Source organism: Myotis yumanensis, unplaced genomic scaffold (genome assembly GCF_028538775.1).
Source record: "Myotis yumanensis isolate MYYU_CA2020_CCGP unplaced genomic scaffold, mMyoYum1.0.hap1 SCAF_14, whole genome shotgun sequence".
NCBI lineage: Eukaryota > Metazoa > Chordata > Mammalia > Chiroptera > Vespertilionidae > Myotis > Myotis yumanensis.
This window is the reverse complement of record NW_027223765.1, coordinates 24,209,719-24,223,735: the sequence shown is the minus strand read 5'-3', so window position 1 is coordinate 24,223,735 and position 14,017 is coordinate 24,209,719. Positions and strand designations below refer to the sequence as shown.

The 14,017-nt window shown below is 40.3% G+C and overlaps 1 protein-coding gene across 1 annotated transcript in view; it reads right to left on the bottom strand.

Annotated features, from left to right (window-relative positions):
- Positions 1–14,017, bottom strand: part of LOC138992387 (collagen alpha-4(VI) chain-like) — a 111,586-nt gene that overhangs the window by 21,007 nt on the left and 76,562 nt on the right. The window contains 9 exon segments of the mRNA XM_070391119.1: positions 257–293; positions 1,246–1,281; positions 2,612–2,674; positions 3,993–4,055; positions 4,160–4,195; positions 8,283–8,333; positions 10,841–10,903; positions 11,448–11,510; positions 12,560–12,622. Coding sequence (XP_070247220.1) covers positions 257–293; positions 1,246–1,281; positions 2,612–2,674; positions 3,993–4,055; positions 4,160–4,195; positions 8,283–8,333; positions 10,841–10,903; positions 11,448–11,510; positions 12,560–12,622 — 475 coding nt within the window.

The following is a 14,017-nucleotide window of genomic DNA, read 5'->3' as shown; positions in this document are numbered from 1 at the left end:
ACCATACCATACAGTGGAATTTTCCCCACCACTGAGATGATACGCCTTTTGACCATTTCATTTCTAAGGCCACATTGAGGAAGATTAGTTATCCAAATGGGGACCGAGCTAAATATATTTATCTATAGGAGCCTTTCATGATGGACAATGGTGCCTCCCAACCTCAGTCAAATCCACAGTGACTTATGTCCCCAATCCATGATTCATCCTCTTTTCACACCACTGGCTCCTTTTGAGCCTTTTTCAAACAACTTACGGCAGTTTTCTCGGATGAAATCGACGATTTCACAAGGCTGTTAGAAAGATGGAGAGAAAAAAGGAAAAAGAATTTAATTTGAAGTATATTCGTCCTCACCCTGGTGACTTAGAAATGTCATGTGGATATCATCAGTACCTATCTGAAGCTTTTAAAGCTGCCACAGAAAACATGAAAATTGTTACAGCAATTAAAACCATCCAGCAGGTATATTTCTGGATCCCGTGGGTGTTTTAAAGCACTTATAAAATATTTTACATACAGATAATGTCTATATTATTAGAGATAGATAGATAAGAGGAATTCTTTTTCCTTTTTTTATCTGCCTCACAAAGCAAAGGACTCAAATCTGATTTTGAAAAAGTATAAACCCAGGAATCTCAGCACAGAAGGCAGAGAAATGCCTTCAATTTTTGGATCTCTATATTAGCAAATCCTGGCACACTTCTTTAGAATGCCAAGACAGGTACTCCTCACACCTGCCCTAGAATTGTGCTTCATTCCTTTGATCCCCTCCTCTCTGTCCTGTTCTTCCTCAGCCCCATCACTTCCTGCTCCTCAGTTGTCCCCACTTCCTCCCTCCACCCACCAAAGAGTATGTTTGCACTTGGAACAAAAAAAAAATCATAACTTTTGAGATTGTTTCCAGGTGTTTCATGAGACACAGAGTCCAGGGCTGTGCTGTATGTTGGCTTATAAATACTTTATAAGCAATTTTTGAACTTCACAAAAAGGCATATTGTGTAGGGGCGTGGCCTCAGTCTTTCCTTTCATGTCAACTGGTATTATTCAAAAACATCCAGATTCCCTCCAGGATTCAAAATATTATTCTACTCTTTTTATTTGATTTGGTAAAGTCTATAAACTTAAAGTACTAACAGAATTCATAAGAGGCAAAACTAAAGAATCTTTATAGATTTCTGTTTTGTCAAAGTAGAAAGCTCTGTGTTCTGAAAAGAATGCAGTTTAGGATTAAAATATTCACTTACCGTCATATCTGCCAAACCTCTGGGGCCCTTGATGCCCTGGAAAGAACAGAAACAGATTTAAGATGCAAAATTCTGAGGTCCAGTACATTTTTATCCTGAGGTGGCAAGAGGTTCTTATAAAGTTCACCAGGGTCAATGGACCACTTCTGCCCTTCACTCCTGGCCCTGAAGTTCTGTCTGACCCCTTAAAAAAGGAGGCCAAAGTGCCTAAGAGGTATGTCCCAGACCTTGGAGTCCAGGATGCCCAGGTACATGGTACATAACTTTTAGAAGATCAAGTCATTTTGAGACAAAGCCACAGTTTAGGATATAATTCAGAAAAGAAAGGTCATTCAAGATCTCAGGGTCATTCATAACAGTTCTAAAGTAGAACCCAGTCCTCCCCTACCCTTTCTCCTCCAGCCACCCACCACCACCCTGTCTTTGCCTAAGAACTTAACAAATCTTCCCTGGACCCTTCAGAATGAGAGCTGCCTCATTTAGACTTTACAAGGTAGTAATAATGTGTGACCTTGAGCAGGTCACTATAATCTCAATCTTTGTATTCATATTCTCATCTGCATAATGGGCATGGGTGATCCTTCTAAGATATTTTTTAAAATATATTTTTATTGATTTCAGAGAGGAAGGGAGAGGAAAAGAGAGAGAGAAACATCAATGATGAGAGAGTACCATCGATTGGCTGCCTTCTGCACACCCCCTACTGGGGATGGAGCCAGCAACCCAAGCATGCAACCTTGACTGGAATCGAACCAAGGACCTTCCAGTCCATAGTCCAATGCTCTATCCACTGAGCCAAACCAGCTAGGGCTAAGATTTTTTTATTCTGTGACTTTGTTGTACCTTCACAGTAGTGAAACCACTAGGTTCAACCCATGGCTGACTCACTCTAGGATGAGCCATGGGGCAAAATGACAATAGCCCCAAGTCTTTCCTTTCATACCAAATGACCTTCCATGGAATTAGAAAAGTATTTGTGGGCTTGCAACATTGTCAATTCAGTTAATATTACATAAATGTCTCTTATGTTAGGATTTCCTTCTAGTTTTGGCATAAATGTTGCTCATCTTATTGACACGGATAAACTCATTCTCCAGTGAGTATTATGTATGGGTTTATGTATTATGACAGATTCATACCTCTCCAGCCACTCTAATACCTTCCCCATCTTCCAAGTGAAACATTTATATTGAATCAATATACTCTTAAGGACTTGAAGCGAATGTAAAGCAAATTTGGCCCATTCCCTAATAGATCGTCTTGTGTGTCCCAAATGTTCATTTCTTTTTAGAGATGCCTCTTATCAAATCTTTATTCATTTTTACACAAGGTTGACAAGAAGAGAAAAGAGAAGAGTCCATGTTACCCGTGGTCCTGGAGGGCCTTGGTCACCTGGAGTTCCAACAAATCCTGGAAAGCCAGCATTACCCTAAAAATGACCAACCACAGGAATAAGCTTCCCACCTTGAATATAACTCTTATTACAGTCATTACTTTGAGATATCAAGTTGTCATTATTCCTAAGGTACAGTGAGTCTACTATAGACCCATCAGTTTATGCACTGTGATCAGTGGAGTGAGACACAGAAACCAGAAAGAGAAGGGATCTCTATGGGAACCATCTAAATCCACCCCCCGCCACACACACACACACACACACACACACACACACACACACACACACACCTAATTCCAGTCAACATGTATACATATTTCCAAACAGCCTTAAAGGATGTCGTATTCAGTTGAGCCTCCAGGTCACATAATTAAAAGATGCATCAAGTATGCATTGAAGGTGTGGCATCAAGAGAAAGAAAAAGCTCTTCTACCCCCTTCTGGTCTTCAATGTATGAGAAAAGGTGTATGCTAATCATGGATTCGCTGCTTATTTTATAGGTATTTGAACTGACCTAGCATTACTTGCATGTAATTGATGTTTTATCTTTTTAAGATTAGAAACCAGAGAGATAGGTTTAGCTGAGCAGGGCAATATTAGCCAGTAGCAAGCCAAGTTAGGCATAGATCAAATTTTTCTTTATGTCCTTGCCAGTGTATAAAAATACCAATTATTGAGTTCCTAAAAATATATACATCCCCTTTCCTTTCCTCTTTTCTTCCACTGAACACTGGTCCATGTCCTCTTCCAACATTAGACATTGCAATCTAATGTCTATGAGCTAAACATAACCAAGGTTTTAGATATCCACAGGGTTACTCTTTCCAAAAAGAGCTGCTAGTGATTGTGGCTCTTCAAGTTTGAATCTTCAGACCCTGAAGAAATAGATTTTTAATGGTAGACTCTATAAAGCACAGTGAAAATACAACTCAAAGTCCACCAAGATGGCAGCCACATTCATGAGAGTGTAGTCCTAAAAAAGCTAAGAGAAGGCTAAGGTTTGGAAGAATCTCAAAGAAACAGCAACATTTGTTCTGCAGCTAAAACAATACCATTCCCAAAGGATATCCAGACGTACCTCAAAACTTATTTTCTAAAGGTTGATATTGCATAACTGAAACGCCAACTTGGATTTTTCTGTTATGGTTGGGGAGCTGCATTTGCATTCAGAAGGTAAACAAGAGTGGGATCCAGTAGGGAGTGAGCCCAAGGAGGGTGTGCAACATGCCTGCCTGAGGATGACCTGGGTTTCCTTCTATGAAGCCCAATAAACCAATGGGAATATGCTCCTCTGAGTAGAGTGTCATGATATAGGCCTTTCTAGATCTTGGGAAATTCCTTTGATTCTTACCCTCTTCCCTCTGATTCCCTTTGCCCCCTTCTCTCCTCGATGGCCGGGGTCACCATCTTCTCCCTTTATAGAATAAAAAGCAAAACCTTGAGTGTAAAGAAAAATAAGCACAAACAAATGACACATGCTGCATACCCGCTGCCAGGCCCGGGAAGCTATCTTCTTACTTGTGTGCCAGGATAGCCAGGAAATCCAGGGTCACCCTAGGGCCAGAAATGAGAAACGGTCTTGTTTAAAGTCATGTTGTTAAATCTTTCTTTGGCATTCCTTGGGGGAGCGGGGAGGTGCAGAAATGATAACTTTGAGGGAAAAGACCCCAAACAGGAACCAGAAAAAACAACTATATCAGACATTATCTTGAGCTAATCTCAAGTGGCCATATTTTATTCCTATAATTCACTGTGAAACAACTCGCACATGATTTTTACAAATCCCTCACCCTCCTTGATACATGTGTAATAAGACTGCCTTCTTAAGCATTTTAACCTATCAGTTTAAGTAACCAGAGGTCCCATCCCATGGAAAACGAGGGAAGGAGCATCAAACTGACTGCTGGGAGGCAGATCCTCATTGTCAGATCAAAGGTACACCACAAAGCAATTATTCATCCAACAAACATTTATTTAGCACTTACTATGTGCCAGGCACTTCCTTAAGCATTGGGAATTCAGCAGTGAACAGAACAAAGACCACTGCTATCATGGAACTTACCCACTAGTGAGGAAGAGAGGTATAATACATGAGGAAGAGATAAATGCTATTCTAGAAAGGCGATCAAGGGACAAAGAATGACATGGGTAAATGGGGAGAACAGGGACACTATTTTATTTAAGGTGGTCAGACAAAGCCTTTCAGTAAAGATGGCATTAGGGCAAATACCAGCATAAATTGAGGAAGCAAGTCAAGCAAATATCTGGGAGAAGAGCATTTCAGGCAGAGGGAAGAACATGTGAAAAAAAACACAAAAAACTGGACACAAGCCCAGCCAGTGTGGCTCAGTGATTGAGCATCAACCCATGAACCAAGAGGTCCCTGGTTCGATTCCTGGTCAGGGCACATGCCCGGGTTCTGGCCTCGATCCCCAGTAGGGGGCGTGTAGGAGGCAGTCAATGGATGTCTTTCTCATGGATGTTTCTATCTCTCTATTCTTCTCCCTTCCTCTCTCTCTAAGAATCAATAAAAAACGTATTTTTTAAAAACCCTGAGGCAAGAGTGTGCCATGCTTGAGGAACACTGAAGCAGGATGGGGTTGGGGTGAGGGAGCAGGAGGAAATGAGGTTAGAGAGTTCACAGAGGGGCTAGATTGTGTAGTCTTGTAGGGAACAGTGGGATTAACTCTGAATGATACCAGGAGCCACAGCTTGGCTTTGAGTAAAGGAGTAGCATGATCTGACTATGTGTTTTAAAGGAGGCTCTGGCTGTTGCATGAAGAACTAACTAGGTGAGGCAAGGGTGGGAGCAGAGAGACCAGTTAGGCTCCTATTGCAGTAATCCAGGTGGGAAATCATGCTGGCTTGGCCCAGAGGGTGGCAGTGGTTGGGATGCAAAGTGATGAAATGCTGGATGTATTTTGAAGGTAGACTCACCATTATTTGTTGATGGATTAATGGTAGGGGGTTAGAGAAAGACACTTAGTAAAGATACTGCAAGTGTCTGTCTTGAGCAACTGGCAGGACGGAGTCTCCCCTCCTGAGACAGGGGAGGTTGGAGGAGGAGCAGGCTGTCAGCGAAATCAGTTTTGACTCTCTGGATGTTTGATGATATTAAAGGATGATGGTTGATTCTTAGATGTGATCATGATATTGTGGTTATTATCTTTTTAAAGACTATTTCAGAAATGCAACTTGAAATATTTATGTATGAAATATATGATATCTGGGATTTGCTTCTAAAAAATGGTGAGATGATAAGTGAGTGGGAGTAGAAATAAAACAAAGCAAAATTGGTGAAGGGCATTGCATTGTTTGAGCTAAGTGATGGATCCATGGGGGGAGGCATTATTATATGTCTTTCCACTTGTATATATGTTTGAATATTTCCATACTAAAAGGTTCACAAACAAAAGAAGAAGAGAAATGTTGCTTTGGGACATGCCATTTTTAAGGTGCCTATTAGATAGACAAGTAGAAACATTTGGAGTTTGTTGAGGAGACTGATCCAAGGTGAAGAAATAAACTGGAGATCGCAGATTAGATGGCACTTGATGCCATGGGACTGGATAAACTCACCTAAGGAGTAAAGAGGGAGAAAAATGTAAGGAGATTCAATAGTTAGAGCTCAAGAACATTTTCAGAAGATCCGGCAAAGGAGACTGAGAAAGAACAGCCAGTGAAAACCAGGAAAGTGGGTGTTCTGGCAGAGGAGACGGCAAAGGTTTCAAGAACAAGCCCAGGATCATCTTTGTCAAGTGCTGCTGAGACCTGGAGTATGACGAGGGCAGAGAACGGACCACTGGACTTAGCACCATGGGTTTTACCTCAACTAAAGCATGTCGTTGCATGGGGAAAGCCAAGGGATGAAGCCTCAATTGTCTTAGTTTGCGAACCAGAGGAAAGAAAGCGGAGCTTCTAACCCCGGCACTGCTGGCATTTGGGACCTAAGGGCTCTTTGTTGGGAGGAGCTGTCCTGTGGATTGTATATAGGACGAAAAATAGCATCTCTGGTCTCTACTTACGATAGCATCCCTTCCCCCAGTTTTGACAACCAAAATACCTTCAGACATTGCCAAATGCCTTCTGGAGGGTAAAATCACCCTGGAGTGGAACCATGGGTATAGACCTACTCCTTCAAAGAGTTGCCAGAGAGAAATGGGGCTAAGAAAGTGTATATTTAAATCAGGGGTTTGGTTTGGGGTTTTTTTACATAAGAGCTATTCCCACCTCTGTTTATGCTGGGAATGATCAAGGAAAGGAGCAGGTATGATACAGATCACTCAGAGAAGAGGAGCGTGAACAGACAAGGAAAATGTAGCCTGCTGGCCGAGCAGCAGTAAGGACCGCTTAAAGTGAGACCATTATGACTTGCCAGGAAAAACTCATGCAAATGTGGAGTGAACCTGTGTGTTCCACGATGTTACATGTATCACCATTAGCACAGACTAGCCTTTGTGCTCAGCTCAGAGGTGGTCTGTGGCTCAAAACATGCACATCTGAATTCTACCCAAATTCCCTGCTATGCGAACTCTCCCCTGGAGAAGAAAGACTTAATTTGCCAGGATGGGCCTCCAGAGAACTAGTCTCTACACTCAGCTCTGTCTCTAACTAGCTATGTGACCACAGGCAAGTTACTGCACTTCCCTGAGTCTCAATTTTCTTATCTGTAAATGAACAAGGCTAAAGGAGATGATCCCTGAGGTTCCACACTGTTCATCAGTCCACAGGTCTATACTAAGGGATCATTATGTTTGGAGCATTTTCCTGCTCAATAAAATGGCAGTGGTGCTATCTAGCAGCCACAAGAGAAACAAGAGAGTTGTAGGCAAGCCAGCCCAGAATCCTGACATTGTTAAGTAGCTGAGCACCGCTAAATATCCCAGTGACTTATTTCGTGCAGCAGTCATTGGAACTTGCAAGCTAAAGAACCAAGAATAACTGTGGCTATCGACATGTGATTTACTTAACAAGATTCGTGTGACTTCCATGCTTCAAAACCTCTGTCTATAACTCATTTCACTACATGTTAAAACACCAGCTTCTTATGGGAGTAGAAATATGTAAATATACTTATTGAGCACCTACTCTGTGCCAGCCTCTGCTCCAGGAATACAAAAAGGAGGAAGGTGCAGTTCTGCTATCAGGTTCACAAACTGGGAGGTAGACAAATATGCGGGAATAAATTACAATGGAAAGGGGCTACTGTAGAAATATGTGCTTTGGGAACACAGAATATGGGACAACAAATTCTGTCTTCCACAGAAGTTGATATCTGAGTTGGATTTAGAAAAATGAGTAAAAATAGACCAAAGGAGGGAGATGGGGAAGGACACCCCAAATAGAGGCAAGAGTGTATGCAAAGGTAAGGAGCTTGGAAAGAACCTGGCATGCCCAGAGCTGGGGTAGGAATATCTGGTGTGGGTAGAAAGAAGATGAGGTGAGGAGTTTGATTTTTAAATAAGGGAGTGACAAAACCAGCTTTTCTTTTTTAAGGAGGAAACTCTGGCAGCTACAACATGTCGTAAACAATACATAGAAACCATTCCTGTCATGCCACTTGAGTAATAACTCTTATTCTGGTAAAATAAAATAAAAGCTATAGTCTTTAGCTCAGAATACTCTGTAAGGTAACTCTCACCTTTGCTCCTTTTCTTCCCGGATGTCCATATCCATCACGACCAAAAAGACCCTAAGAAAATGACACAAGATGATGTAGAGTCACCCAGATCAACACTTGGTTGATAATATTATCTGCACCCTTGGAAAAATCAGCAGTGCAAGGAGGTGGGGAAGGCAGAGGGGGCTTGATGGAGGTTTATCCCAGCCTCATGGGATATATACTAGACTACCTTCGAAGGAAAAGGATGGAATAGGGATTAAAGTTTTTAAAGACCATTATATAAATAAATGTGTTGTATTTTCTTTCATTTTTAACCCCCTCTTCAGCAAGATGATACCATGGGTGTAGGAAGGCCAACCACGATACAAAGTCCTCCTGGAGCAAACTTGCTTTCCTCATAGGATAAAGGAACAATGGGAGAAGTTCCAGAATTGGTAAATCACTGGGGATAAAGACAGACTTTGGGGGGAAAGATTGGGATAGAAGCAATGTAGTTTAGTGAATACGTTTATATGCTGTAAACCCAGACAGGCCTGAATTTTTATTCCATTTCCAACACTGGTTGTATGAGTAGCCTTAGGCAAGTTACTCAACCTGTCCAAGCTTCAGTTTCCTTATATGTTAAATGGGGATAATAATATAATCTATCTAGTATGGTTGGAAGATTGAGTGAGATCGTGCATGTAAAGTACTTAGCATGATGCCAAGCACAGAGCAAGTACCTGGTAAGTGGTCCTTATTCTGCTGCTGATGGTGGCGGTAATAGTGATGATGCTGGCCAGGGAGTAGTAATGGTTGTGATGGTTATGATGGTGGCAGTGATATTGGTCAAGGTAATGGTGGTGGTGAAGGTAGAGGTGGTGGTGGTAGAGGTAGTGCCGATGATAATAATTATGAAAATGTTGATAATACTATAGAATCTTAGCATCTTTACATATAGACAACGAGCTTTCTATAATAAAGAGTAAATGCAGAAACGTTCAGGCACCTTGTACTGAATAGACAAATACTGCACCTGAATCAAGTACATTAGTTGAGAAGAACAATTTTTTATTTTAAGCCATTCTTATAGCTAAGAAGGAAAGTTTGAAATCTTATTAAAATAAGATAAAGAAGATTGCCAAAAATGAATGGCAATGAGGAGAGAATTCGGATGAGGTTCATTTGCTGTTACTCCATGCAGAGTGTTCAGCATCTATAACCCCAGAGACCTAAACTGTGTATTTTGGAGATATCCAACACCCTCCAGCATCCCTGAAATGACACCTTCAAGAAAGACATTGCTCCCCAGCTTTGTTTGTCCCCCAAAAAAGGTCAATAGAAACAAACTTTGCTATTATTTTAAATCAGAATGTTACAATAAAGTCAAACAGTGTTAACTGCATCATCTGAACTGAGTGTAGATGCAAAACAATGTTTGCCTTACATTTCACTTGACAGTGATCTTGTTCTGGTTTTTTTTTTTCTTTGCCTCATTTAAGTTTAAGCTTCTGAGACCTGCTTTTATTTTCTCTCCTTGCCAACAAATGGCAATTGTAGTGCTGAGTGTAAAACAGACACAGGTCCTTCCTACTGTTGATGAGGGAAATCTCAGAAATATGAGCTTCAGGAAAGACACGTTGCTCTCATAAAGCCCATTCCAATAAGACGCTGAATTGAAAATAGTCATAAAATAACTAACGATCTTACATTCAGTGCAATGACTAAGGTGAAAATGCATAGCCCTGTCTTTGGAAGTATTATCTGTTGAAGTAAACCTTTTACGATCTTTGGTCTTCAAAGCTTATGTCTATGCTCTGAATAATCAAATTCATGTCCTTAAAAGTTTGCACCTCTCCATGGGTGCATGGAACAGAATAACAGATCTCAGTGGGGAAGCGGGTGGAGAGAACATGTAACATATGCACATATACATAACCAATGGACACAGACAATAGTTGGGGGAAGGCCAGGGTTGGGCAGGAGTTGGATGGAGGGGGGCAAAAAGAGGGAAAATGGAGGGACTTCTGTAATACTGATAATAAAAAATAATTTTTAAAATCTTTATTGTTGAAAGTATTCCATATGTCTCCTTTTTCCCCCCAATGATCCCTTCTAGCCCACCCTGGCCCCACCAAGCCTTCATCATGCTATTGTCTGTATCCATGGGCTATACTTTGGTTGATCTCTTCCCACCTACATACCCACCCCTGCCTTTCCTCTGAAATTTGACAGTCTAAGTTTGCACCTCTGATTGGCTGTCTTATTTGTTTCCCTGGAAAAAAAAATGTTTCATTGAGCATCTCTGTATTTCTAAACAGTTCAAATGCTTGTAAAACATCCTTGTCAAACATAAGAGGCTAACTGGCACTTTCCTCTTCAATAACATGTGAAAAGACAAAATAAACCCCAAGACATCTTTGGAGTCTTTACATAGATGAAAAGTTTAAGAGGCTTTGACTCTAGATTCACACCACCTCTGGTGATGATGTTATATTTGTTACCCCAAATATTCATGATGAATATTAGAATTTTATGTGAAATACAAACAAATAAGAAATTCAATCAAGAGTCCAAAACAGAGAAACTAGACTTACAGGTTGCCCTCTTGGTCCTTGCTGACCCCGTGGGCCTCTTTCTCCTGCATCACCATGCTCTCCCTTATATAAAGAAGGATAAAGATGACATTAATTTTCTCCTATGAGTTTGTACAATTTTATATAGTTTTCCTAAGAAACTTTACAGTCACACTTTTTAAGTCCCACTGGCATCATCCTACAGTCTAAGGTAAATATCTTCCTCTAGACTTTTGTTAAATATTTAAAAACTAAAAATATAATTAAAAATTTGGTATTATTGAAAATTTGCAAAACCAGGTATGCAGCCCCAGTTACAGAATTTTATATTGCTATGGCCTTTTCTAGGTGTGAATGTGTGAATCTGCATTTATGGTGAATGCATATACTTATCTACCTATTGATATGTCCTTGTGTACTGATCCAAGGGACCATCGATTCATCTTTCTCTGTGTCTGTCTATATGTCTTTCCTTCTCTGTATCCATCTATCCAACTAAAAGGTAATGGACAGTCACTATCATCACCAACCACATCAGAAACACATGCTGGAAATGATCACATAAGGAGAGATTCATATAGGAAAACCCTAGTTGTAATCCAGGAAGAATATATTCTCTAACATTTACCTTCATTCCTCTTGGTCCAGCTTTTCCTTTTGAACCATTTGGCCCTGGAGGTCCAGGTTTCCCCTGTAACAAGACCATGACCAAAATCACCTAAGAGGCCACAAAGTTAAATATCTGACTCTCTTGTTATTATTGAAATGGTCTGGAAATGGTAATATGCTCATGAATATCTTTAATGCAATTAATTTTAATCCTCCAACATAGAAAATGCACATTTTACCTCAGTTGGGGGATGGGATGGGGAAGTAAGATGTTCTGTGCAAGAGGCCATGTCTACCACATACCAAGAATTGAAGGAACTACTTGGCTATTTGAGGGGAAAACACCATTTGATTAAGAGGTCAGGAAGACAAATGTCAGGACTTTTACCCTTCCCAAATAGAAAATATTATCAAATGAGAATGAAAATAATGCAATCAGTTATGGGGCTGGAATTTTCCCAACCAAGAAAGAGAATGAGGACAAAACTAGGGCGTAGGCCCTCCTGGATCTGCTATCTTAAATCACTGGATACTCTTATCCCTGACTTAAATCAGGCTGCTCAGGTTTAAGGTATCTCAAAAGCTTCCTTCCTTAGGAAGCCACTTCACTCATCCGCCCCAATCTGGTCTGACCCTTCTATGAACCACCGGGATATTGTATGGGTTGTAGAACAGGAACTAGAGAGACATAAGTTAGAGGCCAATTCAGCCTCTTACCACCCAGATGACAAGTAATTTAATCCCTTTGAGCCTCAGTTTCCTCATCTATAAAATTGGGATAGTAATGCTTCTTTATATGCTTTTGAGGAGTAAATTAGACACTCATTCCCCTTTTATACTGTTTTGTTGTTATTGTTGTTGTTGTTGTACCATAGGCAAGTACGCTGATGTTACACACCCCTGAGGTTCAAACCAATCTCATTGATCACCATATTCCCACTAGATACTTAGAGTAGAAGGGGGCATATACCTGATGAGCAATGTCTACGGCATCAAATTAGCTCATTTCTAGACATTTCTGATGCCCACAGATCCCAGAAAGAAACAGTGTGGCTTTATGTTATTTGTCTAGGAACACTCAGGTGTATGAACTGAGCAGCTGTGTTGCAACTTTTTGTTTTCCAAACCTACCCGAGCACCCGGTAAGCCCTTTTGTCCCAAACTTCCTGGTGGTGCTTGCCTTCCTCTTGGCCCCTGGTCCAAAGATAAAATTAAAATTCAACCAATTTTTGCAGAGCTACATCATTTTTTTCCATGTAACCACAAAACCATCTTGGATGCTGATGGAAGCACAAACTAAGGTGTCCTGGCCCATCACTATCTCATTTATTACATTTTAATCAAGCAGCACTTGTACTCTGTAGCACCCCCCGGTACACTAACTCCAAACTAATTCCAACTGAAGCACAGAATTCACATCTGTATTTTTAACAATCTCTCCAGTTGAATCTGATGAGTACTAAAGTTTGAGAACATTGCTTTTATATTTCAACTCACCCAACTAATTTTAAATCTTAAAAAGAGAATAAGAAAAACTATAAGGATAGTGATCTCCTTTGAAAACTCAACCTTTTCCTTATATATCCACAAGGGCTAAACAAGAAATTGCATTCTGACTTTACCAAGAACCAAAAGTACACGTAAGTGACTTAATCTCACCGGGCACATTGCTGGAGAGTTGCTCGTTTCCTCCCCAATCTATTTTACTTTACTGATTTCTGACACTTTAATTTTTTCCAGCTTTTCTGAGAAATGCTTTCCTATTAGAAGCATTGATCATGGCTTCTATCCTCCTGCGTGAAGTATCGGATCACCTCTGTGGGTATTGAATCATACCCACATGCCAGTGGGAAGTAAGAATTAAGGAGAGGTTTTATCGATTATCCGGCTCATGGTTCACCACACAACCTTCTCCCCTTGCACTCAGCAGTATAATACAGTGAATATAAAGGAGAAAGCCAGGGAACAACAGTAGCAGGAGGTCCACATTTGAAATGAGCCAGTGATCAAAAAAAGGCAAAAATACATCTCTCAGTTGTTTCTCCCAGTGTTCAGGCACTATTTTCTATCAAATACAATCTATAATTACACATTGATTACCCACTTCTTCATTTAGTATCTTTGTCAAGTGGAAAAATGGCAGAAACCTTCTCAAATTATCTTCTGACACACAAAGGATCTTTTAAAGTTAATGAGAATGATTCAATGTGTTAGTCAAATTTGATGTGTTTAAGTTCTTCCATTTGAGGATACTTTGAAACAATTTGACTTTTAAAAAGAAAGATGTAGGGAGTATTCCAGAAGTGTTTACAGAATGAGGAATTTGGGTTAAATTTGGAAGATTCCAAAAGAACTGATGAGAAGTTTAAATTTATAGTTATCACGGAATAGTTTACAAAAAGTCCTCATGGACTGAATTTGAGGGCAAGATCCTTGCCTTAATGGTCTGAATGTCCCAGGCCTGTGTATAATATATACTTCATAAATATGTTGCTGATTTTTTTCTGCCATGATGAATACAAATTTAATGAATTAAATATGATTTGAGTAATCTGAACAGGCAGTAAGTAAGAGGAGAGAGTTATATCT